At 39.9% G+C, this 26,254-nt stretch overlaps 1 protein-coding gene across 2 annotated transcripts; it reads right to left on the bottom strand.

Annotated features, from left to right (window-relative positions):
- Nucleotides 1–1,006: 1,006 nt before the first annotated feature.
- LOC149016875 (hydroxyproline-rich glycoprotein family protein) lies at nt 1,007–25,626 on the bottom strand. Of its 2 annotated transcripts, XM_089151131.1 has the most exons (4): nt 25,158–25,237; nt 24,435–24,536; nt 9,199–10,390; nt 1,007–1,814 (listed from the first exon to the last, which is right to left on the bottom strand). In XM_089151131.1, exons 2-4 carry the CDS (start codon nt 24,435–24,437, stop codon nt 1,600–1,602), a joined length of 1,410 nt encoding a protein of 469 aa, XP_089007257.1. In that variant the 5' UTR covers nt 24,438–24,536; nt 25,158–25,237; the 3' UTR covers nt 1,007–1,599. The 2 variants fall into 2 exon arrangements, with proteins under 2 accessions (XP_089007257.1, XP_089007256.1); XM_089151130.1 differs by lacking the exon at nt 24,435–24,536 and having other exon boundaries at nt 25,158–25,626.
- Nucleotides 25,627–26,254: the final 628 nt, after the last annotated feature.

Genomic DNA, 26,254 nt, shown 5'->3' with positions numbered 1-26,254 from the left:
TAGTAATTAATTCCAGTATCATTCTATAAACATTCTTGGAAAGTGTTTTCAAAATGTTAGAAATTGCACCAAGAACATTCTATTCATATAGAAAATGGTAAAATCTATTTTCCTTGGAGAATGCTATCTTCAATGCGTTTGTATGGTTAATTATCATTTTAGGCCATTTAGTATTGAAACACAGTATCACATTGGTACTGCACAATCCAAAAGAGAAGTATTCAAAGTACAAATAATCTGATTTTGGTTATCTCTTACGCTAAATTTTGTTAGGGTTTATATCAAGGGAATTTTTTTTGGGGTGGGGAGGTGGGGGTAGGGATGACAGCGAAAAATAAAAGGTTCATACCCAAGAGCTCTTCGTCTTACTATCTCTATATATAGAAGGCTATCACCATTACGCCAGACGTACATGAATACATTTTAAATAAAATAATAATAAATTTTATACTTCCACCGTGCAAGAGAGTACAATAGGTTCATTGATTTCCTATAGAATTGTATCTGATTACATTAGAATATAATGGGATGCAAAGTTTTTGCTGTCATTTAGATCAAATCCAATCGAAAAACAATTGCAGTTTGCCAAATGATAAACACTCCGAAGAATCATGCAAATGCAAGAAGGCATGGTTCTTTTTAAATTTATAGGTAAAGAAACTTGGTAAAATAGTAAATCGTTTGAAAGGTAAAGTAGTAAATCGTAAAAAGAAAATCGAGGATGCATAGAAGCTTTTGTGGATGCCCTCAATGCACATAACATGTGAGGCTTATATAAACTAAAGGGTGAAAAACTAGAAACAGAGGAGGGAAACGGCAGAACATTCGGAGGAACGGAAGTTTAAACCCAAGACCTCCTTTGACCTACTGTCCCTAGAGGCTGCAGCCACAAAGATTAGAAGAAAATAACAGACAGGTAATATAGATAGGTACCCTTTTTTGGGTAAATATAGCTAGCTACTTAAGACTATACTTAATTAATTTTCTTTGATGCAAGCACTAATAGCCTTCGAGTTCGAGCGTTTATTCCGAAAATATTTCTGAATGGCAATACCAAACAGTTAAAAGTTAAAACTAGCTCAAAACACCAAAAGTGGTTTCTAATCAGAAAGCGTAATTTTAGCGAGAACTTCACGAATCTCGTGACCTGAAGTGTCAGCTAACATTTATAAATTTAACCACAGGCAAACTTAGCCATTGATATGACCACATGCAACCAAATCGAATACAAGTGCTCATTCTCAAATGGATTTGCGAAGACAAGAGTCACACCCCCAACCTATATAAGAAATTATAAACGGTACTCATCACATATAACAGGAGGAAAAGAAAAAAAGATACAAAAGCACCGGAAATACAATTTAAAGAAGAAAGAGGGCGAAAGAGGGCGACCAGAAGGAAAGAGATCGAGTTAGAACTTAGAACCTTCCACCCATAAGATAAAGCCCCCAAACTGACACAGCAAATGTGCATTTTAAGAAGCATACATAAAATAAGGACAATGGCAACCCGTCAACCCACCTGTTCTTTCTTTACCCTTTCCTTTTTTCGGTGGAAGGCGGGGGAAGGGGATGGGAGAGAGTGTTGTCGATCTGATTATTACTCATGGAAAGCAAAATTTCCTTTGCCTTCTCTCTTACTTCTTGCTCTTCTGTAGTCAATTTCAGCATCAGAACTAGATAAACCCACCCGATACCTTTTGCTGATTTTGGACTCCCCCATCTTTGTGGAGATGTCCTCTCCATCAGTAAATGCATGATCACTGGTTCCATTTCGGAATGAAAGATCCTCACTCTGGTTCTGTGATTTGTTTTCTGCAACATGTCAAAAGCAAGTCTTACCACACAAAGGAATGAAGGATACAATAATAACCAGAAACCGAAACTTCTATCATTTTGCAACAAAAAGGAAACCAACCCTAGTGACATCTTAAATCTAGACTGCTAGAACCAAATCCACCAATCAAACTTACTACTGGGATGTAATATAAAAGAGGCGGCGATTTGTTCCATTTTTCACTGTACTCCTCCACATTTTCTCCCCCATCTAATCACTAGAAGTGAGGCGGCAATTTTAATTGTCAAAAAAAAAAAAAAGATTGTTAAGCCCCTGATTATGGATTAACAATGGCTCCTCACACTTGCACTACAATCCACAATCACTCAACAAACACACACAGCAAAACAGAGGTTGGGTTAATAAAACCAACTTTATCAGTCATGCATTCAGCAACAGAACAGAGCACATATTCAGTAATTATGATATCTTTTATTCTGCAAATCAAACTCAACTTTCCTACAGCTACCAGAGAGCAACAGCTCTCCCCATGCAAGGCCTACCTTGCAATTTCTCCAACATTAATCAAAAGCTACTTACCATGCTACTCTTCCACAATATAAATAACCCCCCCTTCCTAACGGATTCTCCCCTTTTCCAAATCAGTTATTTCCTTTCAGGACAACAATATCCCTGTCCCGGATCTGGTCCCTTTTTTATTTTTTTTACTGCTGCTCATATAATCCTTCGCTTCTCTATGTTTGCAAATATATACCCGTGACACTAGAGGCCTATCAACACTCCCCACCAACAATTTCACCTTGTTCTCAAGGTGAAAATCCAGAAACTGTTGATGTATCTTGCTATAGTCTTCCCAAGTATTCACAGACAAAAGGCAGCCCTTCCACTTGAGCAACACTTCCAAAACTCCTGACAAGAAACAGAAGGCCAGTAGCTCCTCTGGAATGAGCTGCAAATCCCAGTCCTCTGCCAAGCACAAGAGAACACAGGGTGATATGATGTCCAATTACCTTCTTAAGCTGGGAGACATGGAACACAGGGTGCACCTTAAAATCAGTGGGCAAAAGAAGTCGATAAGCTACTGGTCCCACTTGTTCGATGATTAAATAAGGCCCATAGAAACAGTGGCTAAGTTTCTCATTGGGTCCCTTTGTTAATTTCATGAAGCAGTAAGGTTGAAGTTAAAGGAAGATGTTTCCCACTTGATAACTCACTTCTTGACGGCGTCAATCAGCTGAAGCACACACAGTCCAGGGCAACTCTGAGATTGGTCTTGAGGTCATCTAACACCATATCGCATGCATGGAGAAATACATCGACTTCGTCCACCATGGTCTGAACCCCTTCCCACCTTAATAAAGCTGGCGGTATGCATCCATACACCACTTGAATCAGAGTCATCTTGGTCGTGTTGTACCAGACCATGCCCATGGCAGCCAATTAATCCAGTCCCGCAGTGGTTGTGCACAAAAACACTGTAAGCAGACCTCTAAACTGCAATTGACCCATGTTTGCACCAGTTTGGGGTTGATATGCACTGCTGACCTTCAAGTGAGTTCCTGCCAACTTGAAGAGCTCGATCTAAAAGTTGCTAATGAAAACACGATCCCTATCAGAAACAATGGGTCTGGGTAACCCATGTAGCTGAATGACTTCCTTACTGAACAATACAGCCAAATCCTTAGCTGAGCAGGGGTGAGATAAGGCAATGAAGTGACTGTATTTCGATAAACGATACATTACCACTAGCACCATGTCCCCATTGATGAGAACATCAATCGACAGTTTCAAATCTACCAGCGATGCAGCGAAGAGACCATCCACGACAGCATCTATGTGGATAGATGACGAGTTCAAAGGCTATCGGATTGCTAAAGTCCTATGGTTTGACGAGGAGCATTGCTCATAGGTAGTTTGTTATTTCTTTTCTTGACTCCTAGTGGGTTGGGTATGGTATGCTATTAATTTTTGTTTAATTTTATATGTTTTGAGTACTTGTGGGTTGGGCATGGGTTATCGTTGGTCCAATTTTGGGTTTGGGTTGATCAATGGATATATCTAGCCCATGGGCTAATTTTTTTTAATTACATTTTGGGTTTCCAGCTTGAAGCCTTTGTAGCTCTTCCTGGACATTGGCTAGGTTCACCAAGTGGATTTTGAAAGAAAGGTTGTTGGCAAAAGCCTGGGTTAGGTGTGAAAGGTATTCGGTTGCCACCAGCTCTTAAGCACACCCATTGGCATTGGATGAGAAAGGATACCGGTGATCTCGTTTATGGAAGCATGTGGTTTTGCTTTCGTGCGGGTGGACTTTGCCCTAAATATTAGATTTGGGTTGAGTTATTTAGGGTTTTTCATGGGAATTCAGTTGTAGGGTTAGAATGGATTAAATGCTTCTACTTAAAGCCTTGTATTGAGAATCGTTGGATGAATTAGATGAATGAATTATTGAATGGAAAAGCTTCCCATGTTTTTTCTCTCCTGGCATCAGTTACTCTCTTTTCTTCTCATAGTAAGTCTGTTTTACTCTTCTGCTCTCTTCCTTGCATGAAACAAGTCCCCCACCCCTTTCTTTTTCTGTCTGGCAGCCTTCTTGTTGCCTTTCTCTCTTTTATTTGTCACTTTTTCTCCAAAAAAAACAAAAACCACATTCTTCTGTTCAGCATCTCTGCTATCCTCTTTCTTCTGTCTTCTTTGAGATCGTCATTCCTTTTTTTCTTTCTTTTCTATTCTATCAGGTAGATCTTACTGCTGCAGAGACAGCAGGTAACTTATTTCCCTACCCCAGATTCCTCTCTTCTTCTTTTTTTAATTATTTTATTTTATTTATTATTTATTTATTTTTTTTTTTGGGGGGGGGGGGGGGGGGGGCAGGGTGGCAGTAGGCTCATGAAGACAAATGTATAATGTTTCTTTGCATTGTTCTATGATGACTTCCTTGTTAGAATTCTGATCTTGATTAGGACAGCAAATATTGTTTCTAAAAATCTTGATAATCTTACATTCAGACTTAGGATAACGATGCCATGATCCCTATCCCTAGTTTCCCTATCTTATTTTTGTTGAGTTCTGTTTGTTAGTTAGGACTTAGGACTGATTGTTCCCTCTGCTTTGATTGTCTTATTCTGCATGCTTAATCAGATTAAAACTGCTGCAAGTACTCTTTCCCCACCCCCAACACCCCCCCCCCCCAAAAAAAAAAAAAACTCAAGAATAGGTGTATACCTAAAGTCTAGTAACCAACCTTGTAGATCCCCTAGTTTCTAGGTCTCCCCCTGCATCACCCACATTTGGTCTTGGGTGAACCCCCAAGAAAATCTATACTAATATCCCCCAAATCCACTCCGGTATCGGTAATTGGAGGTGACCCACCAGTTTCATGGACTAAGGTTTGCTGCACTGGCATGTATTGCAATTGGCTACAAATACACGGACAACAGTCTTTATTTCCAACACAATACACTATCCTGAATTATCTTCTTATAGCAGTTTGACGCCGGCACCTCCTCATCTAACCCCTCACTTCCATGCCACACTGCTGCTGAAAAGGACAGAGTTGTATGTCACTGTCCAGCTGTCATGAGAGGGCGTCTGCTGCCTCGTTCTCGCTGCCTGCCCGATGGATGATCTCAAAGTTAAGTCCCAACAGTTTAATAACCCACTTTGATCCTCAGCAACAATGTGTTGGTCCATTAAATATTTCATAAACTTCTGGTTGTCGCACCTTAAAGTGCCTTCCAATCAAATAATGGTGCCATTTTTGGATGGCCAGCACCATCACAATCAATTCCTTGTCATATACTGACTTCGCTTGAGCTTGAGGAGATAGCACTCGGCTCCAAAAATCAATGGGATGCCCCTCCTACATACGAACAGGTCCCAAACCTGGCCTTGAGGCATTAGTTTAAACCATAAATTCCTTCACGAAGTCAGGCATTGCTAACACTAGGACTGTGGTCATGGCTGTCTTTAATGCTTAAAACACTTTTGTCACTGCCTCAGCCCCACAAATGCATCTTTTCTTAACAGACTAGGGTGAGGTACAGCTATTTTTCCGTAGTCCTCAACGTATCTCAGGTAGTACCCTTAGCGAGCCCCAACAATCTCCTAATGCTTTAAGGTAACGGGGTCAGGGCTAGTCCACCATGCATCTAATTTTCTGTCGTTCTGCCGCAACTCCCCCTCCAGAAATGATGTACCCCAAGTACTCTAATGTCGCCATGCCTTCTGGTTCACTACCAAACCTTCTTGTGTCAGCAAAACAAAGGTGGACTGCAAATGGACCAAGTTTTCCTCCATGGACCTGCTATACACCATGATATCATCAGAAAATACAAAACAAATTTTCTCAAGTACTCATGAAATACCTCATTCTATCAGTGACTGGAACATGGCCAGTGCATTTGAGAGTACTCACACATTTTTTTCTCATGAACCGGATGGTCTAGCTTGGTCAAAACAGGTTTTGAGCCAGTTGGGGGAAATTTCCCAGTTTCGCATGGTTTCGATCGAAACTTGGAACTTTTCTTTCCCTCATGGTTTTGTTTTGAGCTCCTAAAAATGCGAAATATTGAGGGTTTCAATCAGATTTTGTTCCATGGTCCTATCTATGCTGGTTCTATGATTGAGACCTAGGACTCAAAGGTTTTGAAGTCTTAAGAGGGTCTGGATGGTCTCAAAGTAGGTTTCAGAAACTCTTCAAATTCTGCAGAATTCCTCCCACGAAGAAGAGAATTGCAGTAATTTCTAAGAGTTCATAAAATAAGACTGCAATGGGGGAACTAATGGTGGGTTTTGGATTCTTAGGTATTTGCGATCCAATCGCAAGAGAAAAGGAGGAAAAGGGGCTGGAAACAGGGTTTCCCAGTGAGGATAAGGTTTGCTGCCGTGGGGAAGAGGGGCCAAGGTGAGGGCTTCGAGTGCTCAAGGGAAAAGGGAAGGGGCTGTGGGGTTGAAGGGGGAAGGTCAGCAGGTACATGCGATGGGGTTAGGGGCTGTTTCAGGACAAGACAAGAGAGAAGGGGCTGGGGAATGCCATGGTGGAAGAGGGGAGGGGTTCTAGAGTTTGCAGGAAGCGGATGGGTGGAGGGACTGCTTTGAACCTACTTGGGTGATGTGCTTATCACTGGACTACTCAAAGGGATGTTTTGATGATCTCTCGAAGCTACCGTAATTGAAGCAGAAACTGAGATTCTTAGACACTCAACCAAGGCCTACCCAGTTAGGAGACCCTGGTCCCCAACTCAATCAATTCAATTAATCGACAAAACTGAAAAATAACATTGCATAAGAGGCTATTTATAGCCGAAAATAACAGACTATGACTCAGACTGGGATCTTCTTAACTGACGAGATCTAATTACAACTCAAACTGGGCTCTTGTCAGCACTTAAAAAATGAATCCAATTACTCCAAGATTCCCGCCCTTAGATTGGTATCTCACTAACACAATTTAACTTTATCTATTTAAGCACACGCTAATTAGATAACTTAAGACTAAAGCAACCAAATTAAAATCAAACTGGACTCAATAGAAGAATCAAAACAAATCCAACTTAGACTTAGACTCACTTAACCAAATCCTGAAATTAACTTCAAGAGCAAATTAAGGGCTAAAATACCCAAAATACCCCTCCTGTAAGGTTTGGCCACTTCATGGAGGCTTTTTAGATCCTTTCTGGGGGACCACTTAGTGTTTCGGCTGTAGGTCTGTGTGTTCACATCAGTAATGGAGTGAGCAGGGCAAGGGGTGCTCTCTAAGGATAGTAGCCCAATTCCTTGCTTCCACCAATTGAGCCAAGTCCATCATATGGTGCAATGTAGCTGGCCTAAACAACCTGACTTCTACCCTAGCCTCTTCATCTTATCCTGCTAGGAAAGCCCCTTTGGCCACCCATCTTCTAAAGCTCTGATGACCGCTGCGAGAGTCTCAAAATTTCTCCCCATAGCCTGCGATGTTGCTTATCTACTGGAGAGTTATCAATGCCTCATGGGGAGTCTTCATCTGTGGTGAGCAAAACCGTCGGATCATGGCTTCCACCGGCTGCTACAACTCCCCAAATCTTATCCATTGTAGTGCCACTCCATCAAAACATAGGGTTGCAGTCTTTATCTTCTCGTCTAAATTCAGGTCATGTAATTCAAAGAATTGCTCAGCCCTAGGAATCCATCCAAATGGGTCTTCCCCTGTGAAAATTGGCATCTTGAGATGTCATGTGAAGAAATCGTGTTGTGACTCTGTTTCCTACATTCGACCACGGTGTTTTAAGGTTCAGCTCTGAAAACACACCCTGGCCATACATTGGGGTACCCCCTGTCCTCTCTCCATTGTGAGCTCCAGTGATTGCAAATCTTCATCAAGGCTCTTCCCTTTCAGCAGGTGGGCTCGCATCTCCTCTCTGAATTCATGGTGGGCTTCCTCTCCTCTCTCCATAGCCTGTGCAAAGTATTGCAGCTTGGAATCCATTACTAACATCTGACCCTGCAATTCCCTCACGGCGGATTCCATTTCTTCCACCTTGCTCTCCATCCGACTCCTTATCATTCCATAAGATCTAACTGCTCTGATACCAGCTTGTTGAGCCCCTGATTTTGCTTAAAAACGGCACCTCACACTCACTCTACAGTCCATAACCACTCCAGAAACACACACAACACAGAACTTGGGATGATAAAGCCAACTTTATTCAGCAATAGAACAGAGCACATACCTCAGTAATTATAATATTTTTTATTCTGCAAATCAAACTCAGACTCTCCTACAGCTACCCAAGAGCAATAGCTCTCCCCCTGCAAGGCCTACGTTGCAATTCCCCCAACATTAATCAAAAGCTACCTACCATGTTACTCTTCTGCAATATAAATAGTCCCCTTCCAAATGGATTCTCACCTTTTTCAAATCAGTTATTCCATTTCACAACAGCAATATCCCTATCCCAGATCTGGTTGCTTTCTTTTACTGCTGCCTATATATTCCTTCGCTTCTCTTTCTATGTTTGCGAGTATTTATTCGTGATACTAGGGGCCAATCAGGGACCATGTGGATCAGTCATCTGCTGAATTCAAACCCAAGATCATTCATATGTCATACAATATACTAGTCCATTAGCCATCCATCACTAAAATAAATTGACCACTTCATTGTGCCACATGTATAATGTTTGAGGAATGCAAAATCAAGCATTAGGCATTTGATTAGGACAACCAAGATACCACTTAACAAACAAACATACTTCAAAAGGCACCTTCCTATTAGTGTGATTCAAAATTGTCCCAAATAGTCAAATCCTAATGCTACTGAACACGATGAAGATTTCCATAGCCAATTTATAAACAGTTGGATACATTTTTACACTAGGACAAAATGTAAATAGTAACATTGACATATTTGTAATCCAGAGTTACCTGCACATCCATTGCACGAGTTGCACTGTATTTCACCCTGCACTCCGGCACTGTCATGATCTGCCACAACTTTTAGGCCTTTGTAATTCAGAAAACTTGTCTGGGCTGCCTGTCCATTTGAGAATACAGGATCCATGCTTTCTTCCATGAATGATTTGTTAGAAGATGCAAAGGGAGTCATGGTAAATGAGTCATCCATTACATCAGTGATCTCCACATACTGAGGTGTGGCGATAATTTCATCAGCACTGAACCCAAAGGATGCTCTGTAAGCTTCGATTTCCTCCACATCTGTCTTGCAGTTTTTGTTGTGCTTGTTCTGCTGCCCATTTCCACTGCTGGAGTAGACTTCTGCTTCTCTGGAAAGTGATAGTCTCCCTCCACCATGAGGATATGATGGAAGTGACTGTTGGGCCTGGTCCAGATAGAACTGTGCAGATGTAGCAGGGCAGAAGAAACTTGAATCTGATAGCATGAAATTTTTGGATGTGTCAGCGCCAAGCCCAAAGATCCTAGAAGACCCATTTTGAGGATGTTGAGCATCCTGTGCTGAAGTTGAAGAACGCCATTGTGCAGGGAACTCCTGCTCAGGAAAGGACAACGACACACCATCACCAGATGTTCCTGAAATAGGTGAAATGAGACTACTAGCAGGACTTTCAGGATAAAGTGGATACGTTGCTTGAAGATCATTTGTAACAGCATAATTCGACTTGGCAGCATTTTTTATATCCACAGAAGATGAAAGGAACTGAGCAAAAGGCACATCAGGGGATGAGGGAGTAGTCAGGTGGGCTAACTCTGGTGGAGGAGTAAGAGGAGCAGTAGAGGGCTCAGTTGTGAAGGTAGAGAAAACAGGGGGGGAAACCAATTGTGTCTCGTTGGCATATGGCCCTGTGGCAAACATGGTTGACGAAGGCCCACCAGGTGAGTTGGCTGATACAGACAAGAAGCAACTGGGCGATTGGGCAGTTGAAGGAAGAGCAGAGTTTGTAAAGGAAGCTGGTGAAGATGGCGGAGCTAGAAGTGATGGAGTAATTGCCGTAGCTTGGTTAGTCAGTCCAATTGGTTGAGGTCCATTTGCTCGATTTATCAATGTGTTCCCCTCTGGAATACGAGGAACAATACGGCCTCCTCCTTTTTTTGATCCAAAGCATGACAACCCTCCCCAACAGCCTCCCCATCTCCTTCGCTGCAAAGAAAAGAAGCAGCAGTTACAAGCCCTGTTGATTCCATACAACCTAAATGGTATTTGACATTGAAAATGCAAGGAGCTTCTAAACAATGCTATTGCCAAATTAATGCTGTTTTATTTTTGATAGAAAATCGTACTCCAAAACATTACCTTTTCTCAATGAATTATAATGGCTACATTAGAAATACACCAGAATGCTAAAAGGGGCTAAGAAAGACATGATAGAAATCTAAAGGGCATCCAAGGAATTGCCCAACAAATTAGCCTTATGCCAGCTAAATGGAGTTGGCTATCTGAAGAGAAACCTAGTAGGGAAGCAGAGGTCCCTGCACTGGAAAGGGAAGTATGCAGACTGAAGAACAGAAAAGAAGAAATGATATAAGAAAAGTGGAAAACAAATGGAAAAGTAAGAGGAAAGAAGATTGCCCAGGAAATAGGAAAACCACTGCTGGATGGTGTTCACAATGTGGATCCTTACCTCCATTTTTTCCATTTTGGAAAAGATCCTTGCATCCAATGGGCTCTATCCGAACTCACTTAGCACAAAACTGAGACTTGATAGAAATTAACAGTCCCTATAATTTTCTCCCGTCATCTTTCCATCAATACCAACAACTAGCAAAAAAGTGGAGCATAACGTAGGGGCCCAACCCATGTGGAGGAAAACAAAATGTTGCATTGAATCATTTGACAAGTTAAAACATTGCATATCCATTTAAACAATACAAGTAGAGGTGGTGGGGAAGGAGCACTTCTCTCATCCATAGCAATCATAGGCGTTATCAAACATGTGGGCTACTTAGGATTATCATTTGAAAAAGCAAATGGATCCAGTTCAATGATTTCCTAATGGAAGATTAGAGATTCCATCTCAGTGCCATGCAACTGGAAAAGCACACCCCTATGATCCTAAGATTGGGAAAGTAATTGATATAAGCAGGCATGCCATGAGCCCCCGTCTTGAAAAGCATTACGTTAAATCTAACCCATCAACTAAATCACCTTGAAGTTCCCAGGGGCTGCAATAAAGCAAAACATGGTGACCAAGATTTTAACTTGAGTCATCCAACAGCATGCAATTATGTAGAAGGTCAAGAAAAAATGGCAAACAGTGAACGAACACCCCCCCCCCCCCAAAAAAAAAAAAAAAAAACACACACACACACACACACACACAAACTTCAAAAATAAAAAGAAAAAGAACGAAAAAGGGGTATCCTCAAGATAGAGAAATAGGGCAAAAGAAATATCCTATAGAATGTCAACAAACAAATGATTATATTTTCCCAGTAGGTCTGCTAGTTCTATAGGATATCATCTACTGGACCCCCTGTTCTTGTCCTGCCATTTTATTGCTGCCTTTAACTTCTTTGATTGCAAAACATCATTGTCCAATTATAAAAGAATGTACAAAGTCCACAAGGTCCTGGCACTGCAGGATCTGGGGAGGGTATAATATACGCAGCCTTACCCTGCTTCACAAAGTCTATTTCCGCAAACACCATTGTGTGGGTTATTTTTCCTGCCCTAGACATTCAGTCATCTCTAATGATTCGGTTCTCAGTTGAAAATCAACTTATCACCAAAACCATAGAAGCAAGGATGATTACATCACATATGATAGAATGTCAAGAACAAAACTATTGAGGCATTGAGGTCCCCTAAGTTAACTCAAGTATCTGAAAATGAGTTTGATACTCGTCCTCCATTATAGCTACCAATTGGGGTCCTTAGCTGCAGCCCTGAAAGAGATAGGCTCTTGAGGATCTGGAAGAGAAAGAATAGCTGTGAAGGCCTTGGAACCCAGAATTTACTTTTATGGCCTCTGTCAAACTCTGGCGGCAACACTAAGGGCAAACTTGTCCTTAGTGCCACAAGTCGTAGTATTAGATTAGGTCTTCTCTTTCGTACAGTTTTCTTGTGACTACCACCAGTTTCTAAGGGCAGTTAATTCCCTTTTATTATAAATAAAGCACTGCCTGAGATTAGGAGTAGCTTTACGGCAGGATCTTAATTCTCTAAAGACTTGCAACATTCTTCTTCTTCTCTGTCTTTTCTTCTTCAATTTCTCAGCTGATTGTGGGTTAGAGGATCCTGATTTTGAACAGACTCCTGATAGGGACCTACCTGGACTAGCCCGCAACAAGTGTTTGGTTGAGTTAGGGTGATATATAGGAGTAAGTCTGAGACTCTGAAAGAGTTCCTACCTAGGGTTTTTTATGCAAAGGGGGACCCCTAGGGACTAAGGGGTCCTACAAGGGTTGGTTAGCTGCAGGTGAGGGCAATGTGATAAAAGAAAACACTAAACAGAAGTAGGACAGCAGAAAATAATAAGTACATGTATGTTAGAGATGATGAAAAAAACAATTATCAAGATAATCTAAACCTCATGTGTAACAAAAATTCAATTGGGAAACATAGGGATGGGGATCATGGCAACACACATAATCAAATATAAATCTATAGAAAGTTCTGAAAAGAACAAATCTCATTCTAGTTCCTAAAGTACACAGCTAGCAATAGAGAACAGCAAATAAACAATGAAGAAAAAAATCTAACATTGTAATGGAAATAAATCCTACAATAGAAAGAGGGATAAACTAGGTTAACAGAGAAAGGGGTCAAAATTCTCTAGGCAGTAACATTCTCAATAATATTAATGAAACAGGAAATGATGTTTCAGCAACAGAAAAAATTTATATATCTGCCGATTAGGGAAGTGGCTGCACCATAGAAACAGAAAAATATGTCTGGTGAGAAAAGAGGAAAAGAAAGAAAGGAAAGGGGAGAACTACAACCCAGAAGGGTTGTTTCCTTGAGAACAAGAAAGTGAAAAGGAAAAACTTGAAGGTAGATGACTACCAGATGGGAAGGGAATGGGGGTGTTTCACACAAGAGAAAAGAAACTTACAGTGAGAGAGGAGAAACATTCAAGCCAATGGAGAGTGAGTACAGTCAGAGTTTATTCCGCTTCTCTCATTCATACATTCCTCCGAGCATTCACAACTTCTCTATACATAAATGCCAAATAAAGAATATTCCCAGTAATATCCTAATAACAAAGGCTAAATCTTGAAATTCAAAAAGGTACACTTGAGTGAATGGTCGACTGACCCAACATCAAACTAAAGTCCAAATAACTACCTAAAACCAAAATAAAAATCAACTACAGTCATATAAACTTGAATAAACCCACTAGGCTGCACTAAATAAAGCCCTCCATCAAACCAAACAAGCAATCCATCAATCCACACAAAAGATATCAACAAACTCCATCAATCAATGTAGAAATACACCAACTCAGAAGCAAACTGTAATAGGGGCTGTACTCATCATGTGTCATGCTCCCATCAAACCAAAGGATCCTAGCAATCTGATAACCCTCTAAACTCATCATTCATCCATACATGTGCTATATTAAGCGGATCTTTACGTGGGCATTGATTACAAACCTGAAGATGTCAGTCCATAGGATTGACGTCCTCGTTAGTTTGGAAGGTCATTTTGGAGTAGGTTGTTCCGCTGGTTAGGTTTTTGGGTAAGTGTGAGGTTAAATTCTCCCTTAGTGGCTCAATAATAATGCATAAGAATGCCTTCAGTTTGAGTAAATATAATAGCAACAAAATACAACAGTGCGATATTATCAGCTCATAAAGCTAAGGGCAGAAGAAAAAAAAGGTAACCTCAGCCAACATATCCACCCATAAGACTCTTAGAATAGACCCACAATAAGTTTATTACAACTTTACAAGTAATACTAGTTTCATTAGAAACTAAACCAAACAGCTAAAGGAACCTGATGACACAGCATAATTGGAAAGGATATGTATGACTTAACCTCCTTTGAAGCCAGTAGATCCACTTGATTGGGGAGAAATTGCATTGAAATTATCAGAACCTCAACGAGACATCCAAAAGAAAAAATTAATGCACCCTAAACCCTAGACTCTAAGATTAGACAATTCCAGGCTTCTAAAACCAATACTGATTTCATTAGAACCTAAAACAAACAGAGGAAGGGATTGATGACAGATATCCTTGAAAAGATTTATATGGCCTTAACTTCCTTCACAGCTAGTAGACCCACTTGACAAGAAGAACTGTAATGCAGTGGGATAGTAGCACAAAATAACATTAAATAGTGTGTGCAATTTGGCAATATTGAACAGGGATATGTTCTAATTATAGTTCTGACTTCTCAGATAAAGGAAATTTGGGTTTAGGATGAAGTGGAGGGTCAAACAGGCAAATAGGGAAGCCTAGAAGAAATCAGAATACCAGGGGAGAGATGAACGCATAGAAAGAAAGTGGGAGGCAAGCACACAGAACCAGCTACACAGGCCCCTCATAAACCAAACTAAATTTATCTTTTTCAATCTATTCAATGACATAGAATTACTATACATAAAAAGAAAGAAATAAACAAACCTAACAAATAAAGGTCAAATCTCTAACTAGGAAACTTATTCAAATAAGGAAATGAAGAACAGCTAAGAAGCCAAATATCCTACATAGCTAGCTCCTAAAACAAACTAAAAGACATTAATTCCTCAAATAACATAAATTCCTAAAATCCTACTAGATCCAATAATCCAAACTGGTCATGATCCATCTCCATCTGGATACCCAATTGGATTCGGGTAGGTGTAATTTTGGGTATCTGCATCAATTCTCCTAATGTTCAGAAAAACTCATTTACGAATTCTGTACTGAGATAACAAGCATCACTCAACTGGCATCTATAAACAACGGCTTTCATGTGCAACTAAATGGAACACAGTTTGAAGAGAAGAGAGAAAGAAGAGAGATCTGCCAATGATTAGGCTTTGAAGCTTCACACGAATTGTGAAGATTCCAATAAAGCTCAATTTATTTATTGAATCAAATTACAAGTCCTACAGTGAACAGGAAAATAGAAAATAGAAATAATATAGGACTAATAAGTCCTAAACAGTTCAATCCAACTCATACTAGGAAAGGCCCATAGAGGCACAAATTCTCGAAGGGTGCATTTTCAGTGCGCAATTTGCCCTTCCAACGGGCAACAATCCAGCCCATCTCATGATCAACTGTCACAATCTTCGATCTTATGATGGTCATTAGCAATAACTTGACGGGAATCAGACCTGGTCTTTTACAATTAAAATTGGACAGTCAACCATTTCATCAATTACAACCTTGATCAGATAGTATACTTCAATTTTAACACTGTGATTGTTATCCACATTTAATTTGGCTTACGAAGATTGTATCATGACTAACACCGTATCATAGAAGCAGTTATTACCATCGGCAAGCCAACAGAAACCTGTCTCCATAATAGAAAATTTGTATCTACAATTTGCATAATACATCACTAACCAAAAGAAGAAAATCATATTGAACAACATCCATGACACAATGAGTTTATGATAACAATTGTAGAATTGTGGAGAAAGTTAAAAACATAATCAGAGACAGCACTGCAATTTTTTTATTAAGTTCACAAAAAAAGTACTACAAATACAAACAGTAAGGCTAGACTTGAAATAATTCAACAAGAGGATAAACAAAGATTCAGAATAGGATTCATCCACACACAGAGACACACAAAAGAAAATGGGGAGATAACCGGAGAAATTATTGTTCATGGGAGGTGGAAGATGAAATTCAAACTTGCACTTGTCTTCTACTAGTAAAAAAGAAACCAGCAAAAATTTCAACTTTGACAAGGAAAAGAATGTGACTTCAAAAAAGGATGCCGGTGGAGTGGTGGACTGCAGCAAGAAGTCAGTTAGGTAGCAGCGATTAATGATAAGCCACGAGAAAGTCGATTGAGGTGGCACCACCACGTTCAAAGGGGGCCTTTAAATGCCCCCGTGTGCGGAAGTGATTTAATCTAGATCGAAGGAACTAGAAGAATTAGGGGCAGGCATAAGATAACCATAAGAGAAGTGGTGAGAAAGGCTATGCATAGCTTAGGCCTTGTATCGAATGGCCTCAAAATAGAGCCAACTGAAGGCAAGGATCTATGTAAGTAACCCCATTTAGTTGGAAAAACGCTTGTTGTTGTTGTTGTTGCCACCCTCCCCCTCTCCCACCCCACCCTCCTTTTCAATCCCTACTTTTAGATTGGGGCTTTTGCTAAGAGTCTCAAGAGGGACGGTTCCTTTGGCTTTGATACCACTTAGTGAAGGGTATCGAAGAAAAGAAGAAAGCAAAACTAAAAATTGGTTTTTCCTTATTTTCTTTTTTCCCTTGAAGTGGGGTGGGGAAGGTTAAGGAATGCATAGGATCAGCCTCGAAACCCTTTACAAAGACAAATTTATTTCATCTTTTTCAATCTATTTGATGATGGAATTACACCATATATAAAGATAAACAAAAGACTCCTAAAAATAAACACTAACTCTTTAGCTAGCAAACTACAAACAATGAGAAACAAAATAAACAAAAAATCATGTACACAAACTAAAAAGACATATTTTCCCCCACATTAACATGAGTCAACTCTACTAGATCCAAAAACTCGAAGTGGACCTGGTTCATCTCCATCTGGTAACCAATATGTATTTAGGTCAAACCAAGTTAGTGTATTTACATCACTTAGTTTCTAGTTACTTCATGCATGTGACTAGTTTGTCCACGAATAAGTAGCTACTTAAAACACAAGTAACTAGTTATTTTTAACCATAGTCCAAGAAAAAGCTTATAATAGAGTTCCTAGAGCATTAATTTGGCAAATACAAGAGGAAAGAAGTGTTGCAACTAAAGACGTGGACATAGTCAGAGATACGTACGATGGTCCAGTAACAAGTGTAATAACAATGGGGGGCATAGTAATGAATTCCCAATTACAGTTGGGCTACATCAAGGATCAGCTTTAAGAAGCCTAGAAAACTTTTCTTCAGCTTCGTTATTCGTAGCTTTTGTTCATATCTTCATTGGATTTGTCACCTGTGCACCTCTTACATTCTTAACATTTGCTTATTGTTTTGAGTCCCTCTCAGCCATTAAGAAGTCAACCAAGAGTCCAGTGTCCTGTACCTACTAGATCTGTTTTTCGTTGTACCTTCCATCCCCTTGGTAAAGATTCGGTGGAAGAATCACACCCCTGAAGAAGTTTCTTCATCTTTTTGGAAGCCCAGGTATGCTTTCAATTTCAAGGGAAAGTTTATTTTAAGGGGGGGGGGGAGATTGTGAAATCCCACCTAACCCTAACCTTGCTGTGCCAAATGCATACATACCATATACATTGTTCGATTTATTCTCTGTCGTATGAGTTGCCTAGTTTTGTTTGGTAGAAGTTTACCCGAAGCTGACCTATTCTCTCTTCTATTTCTTCTAGTGCCTTCTATTCCCTTTGATAGGAGGGTGATCTTAAGTCATTCCCATGACTGATCCTTTTATTCCTACTATCCTAGAGTGGATCTCCATACACTCTATAACCTTGTGATTTCTCCACATGATGATTTTGAAGGGAAATCAAGTGTGATCTTCATGAGTTGTTAACCCTTTTAATTGTTTCTAATTTCAAAGCATGTTAGATTTACTCCTTTGTTTTTATTACAAAAGACTTATTGTTATTTGTTTTCCGTAGATTTTGGGAGAAGAAAGTCAAGATAAAAGCGATGTATCTCCATCTCTTTGGAAGCCAAGTATTCTCCCAATTTCAAGGACGAAATTATTTTAAGGGGGGGGGGGGAGAATGTGAAATCCAGCCCAAAACTAATCTACACACCCTATCTGTTTTGGGTGAAGTAGGGCTTGTATGATGTTTAACGTTGAAGTTGGACCTTGATAACAATGTTGTTATCTTTGAAAGCCTTAGGAAGTCAAGTCAGACCTTTCCTTTAGGGTATATCCAACGTCACGAAGTGAAGGAAGAGGTCTCTGTGGGCCCTCTCTATAGAAGAAATGGTGTTTGACCCAAAACCCATGGATATTGATGATGGTGCTCCATACTTGGATGCATTGTCAATGTTTGATAAGAAACTACACCTTAAAGAGGGGGAGTTTAGTTGATGTACCTAATGCACTCCCGGCTATGTTTCGAAGGTAATTCTCTAACCTAGACTAGTTGATTGAGTTGTAGGAGAAAACCCAAGTGAATTTGAGTTGATCTGGCCTTCCATTTCCCTGTCTGAAGTTGTTGTTCTTGCTTGGTCGACTAGCCAGTCAGCCAACCCAGTCGACCAAGCAGTCTGCTAGCTGCATTTTAAGCCCGAGAATTTTGGGTTCTACTTAAGTGGACTTCGTGGCTTTAACCCTATTCTATTGCTAGGACTCTCTGAGAACGTGGGAAGACTCCACTTAGGCCTCTCCTTGGCTTTGGTAAAGTGCTCTTGCAAGGTTCTTAAATTCTCTTCTCTAATTTCATCTACAAGGTAAGAAATTTGTGCTGCTCTCCCTCTAATTCACTCTTATCTAATCATGTTCTTGCTACTGAGGTTATGAAGAAGGTGCTGCAACCTTGCAACCACCTCTTCTACAATCTCTTTGATTTAGAATAAACCCCCTTTCATTCCATTAATGCCATGCATCTCATATGGATTCTTAACCTTGTATTCTCATGATTTTCTTTCATAACAACATGATTTCATCTCCTAAACTGATTCCTATAGTATACCAAGTCTGATTTTATGTTAGTAATTGATTCTAATCTATTGTTCATCATTCCCTTAATTGAATCCCTAATTTCTCTTGCATTTACAATTGATTTCATTGAAGAACATGATGTTTAGCATTTGGAAGCTAGGGTTTCAAATCGGGGAATCTTAATTTGACCATTGATTAATGTTAAATCTTTGCTAGATAGTCTTCATTTACTGTTCCTAACATTCCTTTCAAATTTCAGAGTGATTCGAGTCCCGAAAGCTAGGTTTCGGATCAAAAATCCAAAATGTGCCCTATTACTGTTCACCTGGTTGACTGAGTCAATCAACCAAGCCAATCAACCAGCTGAATATGATTTTTGACGATTTGTCCGATTTGATCCGTTTGACCTCCGTTTTTGCTTGATTCTTCTTCTAATTTTGCATCTATGATTGTCTAGGGTGCAAATACTATCTTTGGGACCATTCCCTTTTGATCTTTAGATTATCTTTGATTCGTATTAAGGTAAGGACGGTTGTTACCATAATTACATAAATTGCGTGAATCTTGTTTCTATTTTGGGAACTCTTTAGATTCACTTTCACTATTGTATTCTTAATGTTGTATTACTATTGTGAGTACTTCAAATAATGTCATGTTATGTATTCTTTTGTTATCATGAATATTCATTCTTGTTAATTACATATGCAATTGATCATGTTATTATGTATCTTTCTATATGATGGAATTGGGAATGTGATTGAATAGGTATAATTTGGGATTGGGTAATGTCCTATTGACATTCATGTCCTTCGACATCAGCGGGAATAGTATGGGATGTTTCCGATGGTGCCCTTTGACGTTTTCCCAAATTATTGGTTGTCATACTTAGGGCTTGTCTAGCAGTGTTTGGCTAGGATGTCCTGTCGTATCAGACCCGATTCGGAAGGGTATTGAGACCGAACGACCCGTAATAGCAATGTGGATTTGTGGGCGCTCGAGACCGCTGTGTTATATCCGTGAGAGGACATAGATCACATTGTGGATATTCGTGAGAGGCCATTTATTGGTAGGGTTGCAAATAGTAGACTTGGGCTCATGAGCGCTCGAGACCAGTGAGTTATATCCGTGAGAGGACGTGAGAGCTTCCCGTCTATTATTTGTGGATGACCAATAGGGTTGATGAGTCCATAGTCCGAGTTGGTTGTAGCCATAGGATACGCTGACTCTAGTGTGAAGGATACGAAACCGAGTTGGTTGGTGCCATAGGGGAAGTATTTGAATCTGACGTGATACGACTAAGTAGATGATTTGCATTGAGCTAGGCTTTACCTTGACATGCGCCAATACTTAGACAAATTGTGATGTGAGAAAGCGGTTACCTAAACCCCAGCCATGGAATGTCCCGAGGGATGCAGAACCCAATTACCACTGGAGAACCCAAGATATCTTAAATGGTTGAAGGAAGAGTGATTTGAGACCTACCCAAAGAAGTATAGTGCTATGACTTAACGCATGTCTGCCATAGAGACTAGCATACATAGAGTTAGATTCATACATGCATTGTCTATTTCATATCATATTGCATCATGCTATGTTTTGTATCATGTTATTTATGTTATTGTGGAATAGCCTGCCTTGCTGAGTTCTTTTGAACTCACTCATTTTGTGCAAATATTTTGTTAGACTATCCTGCAGGAACAGAAGAACTTGAAGACCCATACTACGAGCCGCCCGTTGATGAAGCATACTACCCCCAGGGTACTGGCAGCTATGAGGATTACATTGAAGGTCCCTCGGTGGATTTTGCGGCATACCAGGACTAGCCCTACTCTGGAGTGGAAGCAACCATGTCTTGTTTTCTTTTATTTATGTTATTGAGGATACAATTTATAAGTTAGAAGAGACACTAGCTTAGAAGCTTACTTCTTTCTTTCCTCTTTTTGAGAACTAATTGTAATCTCTACTTTTATTCCAACTACCTTCCGTTGTTGTTGTAGATTGGGTTTCCACCTTTTTCCGGATGTTGACTATTTATTTTATTGGTATCATTTTTCCGCACTCTGGTGTTCTTTTGTGATCCTTCTGAGATCATTTCTTGACTTTTATTATTAAATTACTTGAATACAAAGATTTGTTCTTGCTTTTGATTATATTATTGTGCTAAGTGGATATGATCGTTCCTAAACTTGATCGTCGGGACCACGGATCACTCCTCCGGGTATTCCAGATAGGGTACTGACTGGGTAGATTTGGCGGGATGTGACAAAACTAGGAAGGATAAGGTAAGGAAGAATCATATTAGAGTTGATATGGGGGTTGCTCTGATAACTTATAAGCTACAAGAAGGTCATTTGAGGTGGCACGACCATATTCGATGGAGGCCTGTAAATGCCATAGTTGTTAAGGCGCTACATAAATGCCATAGTTGTTAAGGTGTCACCTACCGGGCGCCCTCGGTAGCCTAAAATCACATGTCGCCTTATTTGTAGACCATAAGGCGGTCAACTCGATGTTTGAGGCGTCGCCTCGAACACCTTGGACCCCTAGGCAACCGACTTTTTGTTGTTTTTAATACCAAACATGAAAGATGCCAAATCAAAGGCAGCAAATTAGTTGCTTATTAGATTCCGATTAGAAATTAACTATTGGTTGAAACTAATATGCACATTTACAATGATGCTACATGGGATCAATAATCACATTCATCCAAAAAAATAGATCTCATTATTCCAATTTCCAACTCATTGTCCATTTAGTGATTTGTTGATTCTCGATGCTGAGTACGGCTCATGCTTCACGTTCTGCTACCAAAAGACAAAGGGATCCAAGGAGGCTGCCCCGGCAGGGTGTGGGGTCAGCACCCCCAGAGCCTGTAGAGGTCCTATGTCACTTTGAGCCTTGGAGTTCCTTTGCAATTTGGGTTTTGATTCCGAAATGACTAACTATTACATTTATATACGTCTTTGTAGAATAAATTTTGATTTAAAAAAATAAAATTACGTACAACATGTAAAAAAAAGCGGCTTCTTTAGTGTCTAGGCGGCAATAAGGCACACAAAACGACAAGGCGTAGCACCTAGGCCAAAAAGGGGTAAAAAAACAGCACGTCAATTTAAAAGGTTCAAGACAAGGCGATTGAAAAACCGCCTTGCCACCTAGGCGGACGCTTTGACGACCATGCCTTAAACAAACCAAACCTAACTCAAATTAGTAACCTAGACTCAACAAAAATTCTAAAAATAATTTCATAAATAAACTATGGGCTAAAATGCCCTAAATACCCCCTCTAAAAGGGGTTCGGCCAGCTTAGGGTGGCTACTTGGAGCCATCCTGGGGGGGGCCCACTTGTGGTTTTTGCCAGGGTAGTCTTCATGTTCGCATCACTTCAGCATTGGATGTAGCGGTCCTTGTGGAGCACAGAAGGTTGCTGATCCGCATCTCCATCTATTTAGTGAATCAAGAGTTATTCAATCTTCTAGTAACCCAACAGTAAACTCCATCTCAGGTATGGTAGTTACTAACCAGACTTAAAAAAAGGCTTGAACCTTTATATCATGATGGTCCAATTAGTAAACAACAAGCAGGCAGTATTAGCAGAGGAAAAAAGTATGAAACAACTTCCAAACTTGTAGACACAAGGAAATCCACAAAGATCGAAATTAACAGCTTTGATATCATGTTAGAAAACTAAAATAACATGTAACAACAGAGAACAAGAAAGAAGAAGTAGGGAAGACGGAGGGAATGGAGAGTTGAATAAGGTGCAACTCTCTCCCTCAGCAGTACATACTGTTGTAGAAACTTTTCAACAACAGAGAGACCTTCAAGTATCCTCAAACCTGGTTACAAGAATTTTAATATATCTTCAAGTATTATTATCCTAAATTAGACTTCCTTGACACCCAAGTACCAAGAAGAAAAAGAAAAAAATCTCAGTAAGTGTTGCTTGCTAATCAAGCAAAATAAAAAATAGAAAGTCCATAATATAGAAAGTGATATCCTAATCTAATAAATAGGAGCTAAGGTAATAAAATAAAACTTGGGCAGAATAAAATCAGATTAATCCAATTTGGGGAAGGACCTGACACAGTATGGTTTACCACTTAAGTGTTAAATCACGCATGTCTTAACACTTTCTAATTTCTCCTTATATTATGCTTAACGTGTATGCAAATATTCACCAATCACCATCAAGTGAGAAACATTTTTTCTAAACAAGGAAGCCAGCATCTTCCATGTGTCACATGCATCCCCTAATACATCTCTACTAAGTAGACTGCTCTTTCCCATATGATGCAAATCCAAGAAAAATTTTACTAAAAGCATCTCGTAAATCTTATTTGAACTCCCATAATGAAAATCAGCAACTGAGTTTCTGAACAATTTAGGTATATAAATGCACAAAGTTTCAACTTCAAAACAGAAACGGAAAATAAAAATGCTTAGTTGCTCACCAGATTCAAGAGCAAAAAACATGCGAACCAGGCTTACAAGCACTTGAAAATGTAGCTGCCCATTATAAAATCAAAGCTTATAACTAGATACACGCAAGAAAGTCAAACTGATATAAACTTTACTAGCTCATCTTGTTTGAATGGGGATTCATCACCTAACTCGCCTAGTTAACTTGGAGAGCGAAATCAATATCCTGTGGGGTCGAGTACTGTAGTTAAAACAGATGAAGATCTCAATTGCAATTACAATGGCATCAATACATCTCCCTTTTTAACAGTTACACTTTAATCACTCTTTGATGTTGACAAGTACCTGGCCTCACACCAGGTCACCGTCCACCAAGAGGATTAGGATATCAGAATCTTGCAAACAATGGGGTCTCCGTTTGCAAAACCTAAGAGAAAGAAGACGGATGGAGGGACTAAGTTGCTCAGCATCCTAAAATTTTCTTTAAAAAATATTCTTAATTTACTGTTGTTTTCACTGCCATAAAAATACTTTAATAGCCAATGTTAAGAGGTTCAAATTAATATAAATATTATTAGAATGCAACATATTTTACCAGTGTGGGGATGTACTTCTACCTGCAGACGTATGGTCCCTGTTTCCTTTTTATATGTAAGATAGGAGCCTGAGAGGAGCAAAATAATGAAATAAACATTTTCGACAAACTAACATGCACGATAGAAACCTGAGTAGAGTCATTTCTACTTCGGAAAGCTATGGACCCTAAGCCTTTTATATTCTTGGTAGTCCCAGGTTGTCATATCATTTGTGTGTGTGTTTGGGGAGGGGGGGGGTGGAGAGAGAGAGAGAGAGAGAGGTCAAATTCAATGCGTCATTACTTCCTAAGACCTCTTACAACTTTGACACAATATTGAAAAACAACTAAAGTAAAACATTCTATCATGCATTCCAAATTACTGGAATAAAGCAGTTATACTAGCACGCTGGTTAGCTTTTCGTGTAACCTTGGTAGCACTGTTAAATGATTAAACGATTGAAATACCATCCTCCGGTGCAAGGATCATGGGTTAGGCGTGATCAATTGCAAGGGAAGCCATATGCAAACCAGGCCAGAAATCTCGTATCAAAAAACATTCTCTGGGAACTGTGTAAAAAGGAAGGAGAACGTCATTCAGTGGTAAGCAAGAAATTTAAGCATCTAACGTAACCAAGCAGTTGAAGAAACAGGATTAATAGTGCTTCGAGTGATGTCCCGAGTAAATTAGAAAATTTTCAGAAGTATAAGACACAAAGAAGACAAGAACCTCTCTTCAACCAGCAAAGGTAAAGCTAAACAATCACTAACCCTAGAAAAGCAATTGCACTTGTCTAGCAACAGCGGCGGCTGTAGCAGTGGCAGAATAAGTTAAGTTAGCCGAATCTAGCAGGAAAGATTAAAACAACAGAGACGGCAGTAGGAGAGACCTGGTGCATCTGCAGCGACAACCAAGGTTGGTTGGGCGCTTTTTTTTTGTTTTCGGCTGGGAATGGGGAGAAAGGGAGAAGTGGCAAGCTCATTTTAAGATCAAAGCCTATTCCAAGCGAAAACGAGACTTAATTCTCAACATTAACAGGGACACGAAGTAAATCCAGGTAGCGCAGCCACTAACTTAGTTAATGCGCAGAATTTCGGCAGTTAACCACCCAGATCTAGTCTATCTAGAGAGGGAAAAAGGAAAGTAGCATAGAAGGAAACACAAGGATAGGAGTATCGAGAGAAACATACCCGTTCCGGTTGGGCGAATCTAGTCTCAGCGGAGCCGACAGCCGTTGCAGCAGCGTTGATAGAGGCTCCATTGCTTCCTCCGCCATTGCCTGCCATGCCTAAGAAGCTTCCCCTCACATTTTCCAACGGGACGAACAAGCAAAACTAGTTATCGAAAGATCATGTTTAAGATAGATTTAGTGACAGCTCCACCCGGGGGAAGGGAACAAAGCGCAGAGGAGAGAAGCAGGCGAGTGATGTGTACTGGAAAATACGAGGAGAGAGAGAGAGGGCGGGTTCGATTCCGACAAAGAAGTGAGGTGAAGAGAGAGAGAGAGAGAGAAGACAGCGAGAGTGATGTTGTATGAACTCTTAACTCTTAAGTAGAGAGAACTAAGTAGTATCATTTTCCTTTTTCTAATGATATTGATTGATTTGGGTTTGGGTTTGGGGCGTAGGATAAGAAGATGCGCCGCCTTGATCGGAACTGTTCCATCCTTAAATACGTGATCTCCCCTCGCCCAGATCTGTTTATCCAGTTCAAGTCTTTATGCTTTTTCTCTCCTCCAGTAGGCCAGTCCCACCTGTTGGTAAAGTCGTAGACCGACTGAATTATTTGTAAATTGTAACTCGGTACTAATCCTCCGAGATACGATGCAAATTAGACCCTTAAACCGGTGATTTCCTTTCGCGCCGATCTATTTATCAGTTACAGGTCTTTACGCTTTTTCATTTGAACTGTCTGAGTTTGGTCCAACTCATTAAAAAAAAACTTATGCCTTGGCAACGTTTATTTAACAACCTTTATGATAAAAAAAACCTCATTTTACCAATGGTGGATTAGTAGAACGGTTAAAAGTCCAACTTCCCACGGGGAGGCCCTGGATTCGCATCATCCGGTGGCACATATATTAATAATATTCCCCCCCATCCTATATATAAAAAAAATAAAAAATAAAAAAAAAACCCCTCATTTTTTCAATTTTGAAGCCTACAAAGAACGAAGCTCCATTAACAAAACTTTTTGTGAACGAGGAAACAGAAATGAAGCTTGATCAAAAGAATTTGATAAATGCTTCTATTGCTCCAAAATATGACTGTAGACACATGGTTCATTA

Source organism: Hakea prostrata, chromosome 4, assembly GCF_041222555.1.
Source record: "Hakea prostrata isolate BN-2017 chromosome 4, UWA_Hpros_2, whole genome shotgun sequence".
Taxonomy (NCBI): Eukaryota; Viridiplantae; Streptophyta; class Magnoliopsida; order Proteales; family Proteaceae; genus Hakea; species Hakea prostrata.
Note: the sequence above shows the minus strand (reverse complement) of the source record. Positions and strands in the feature narration are given on the sequence as shown.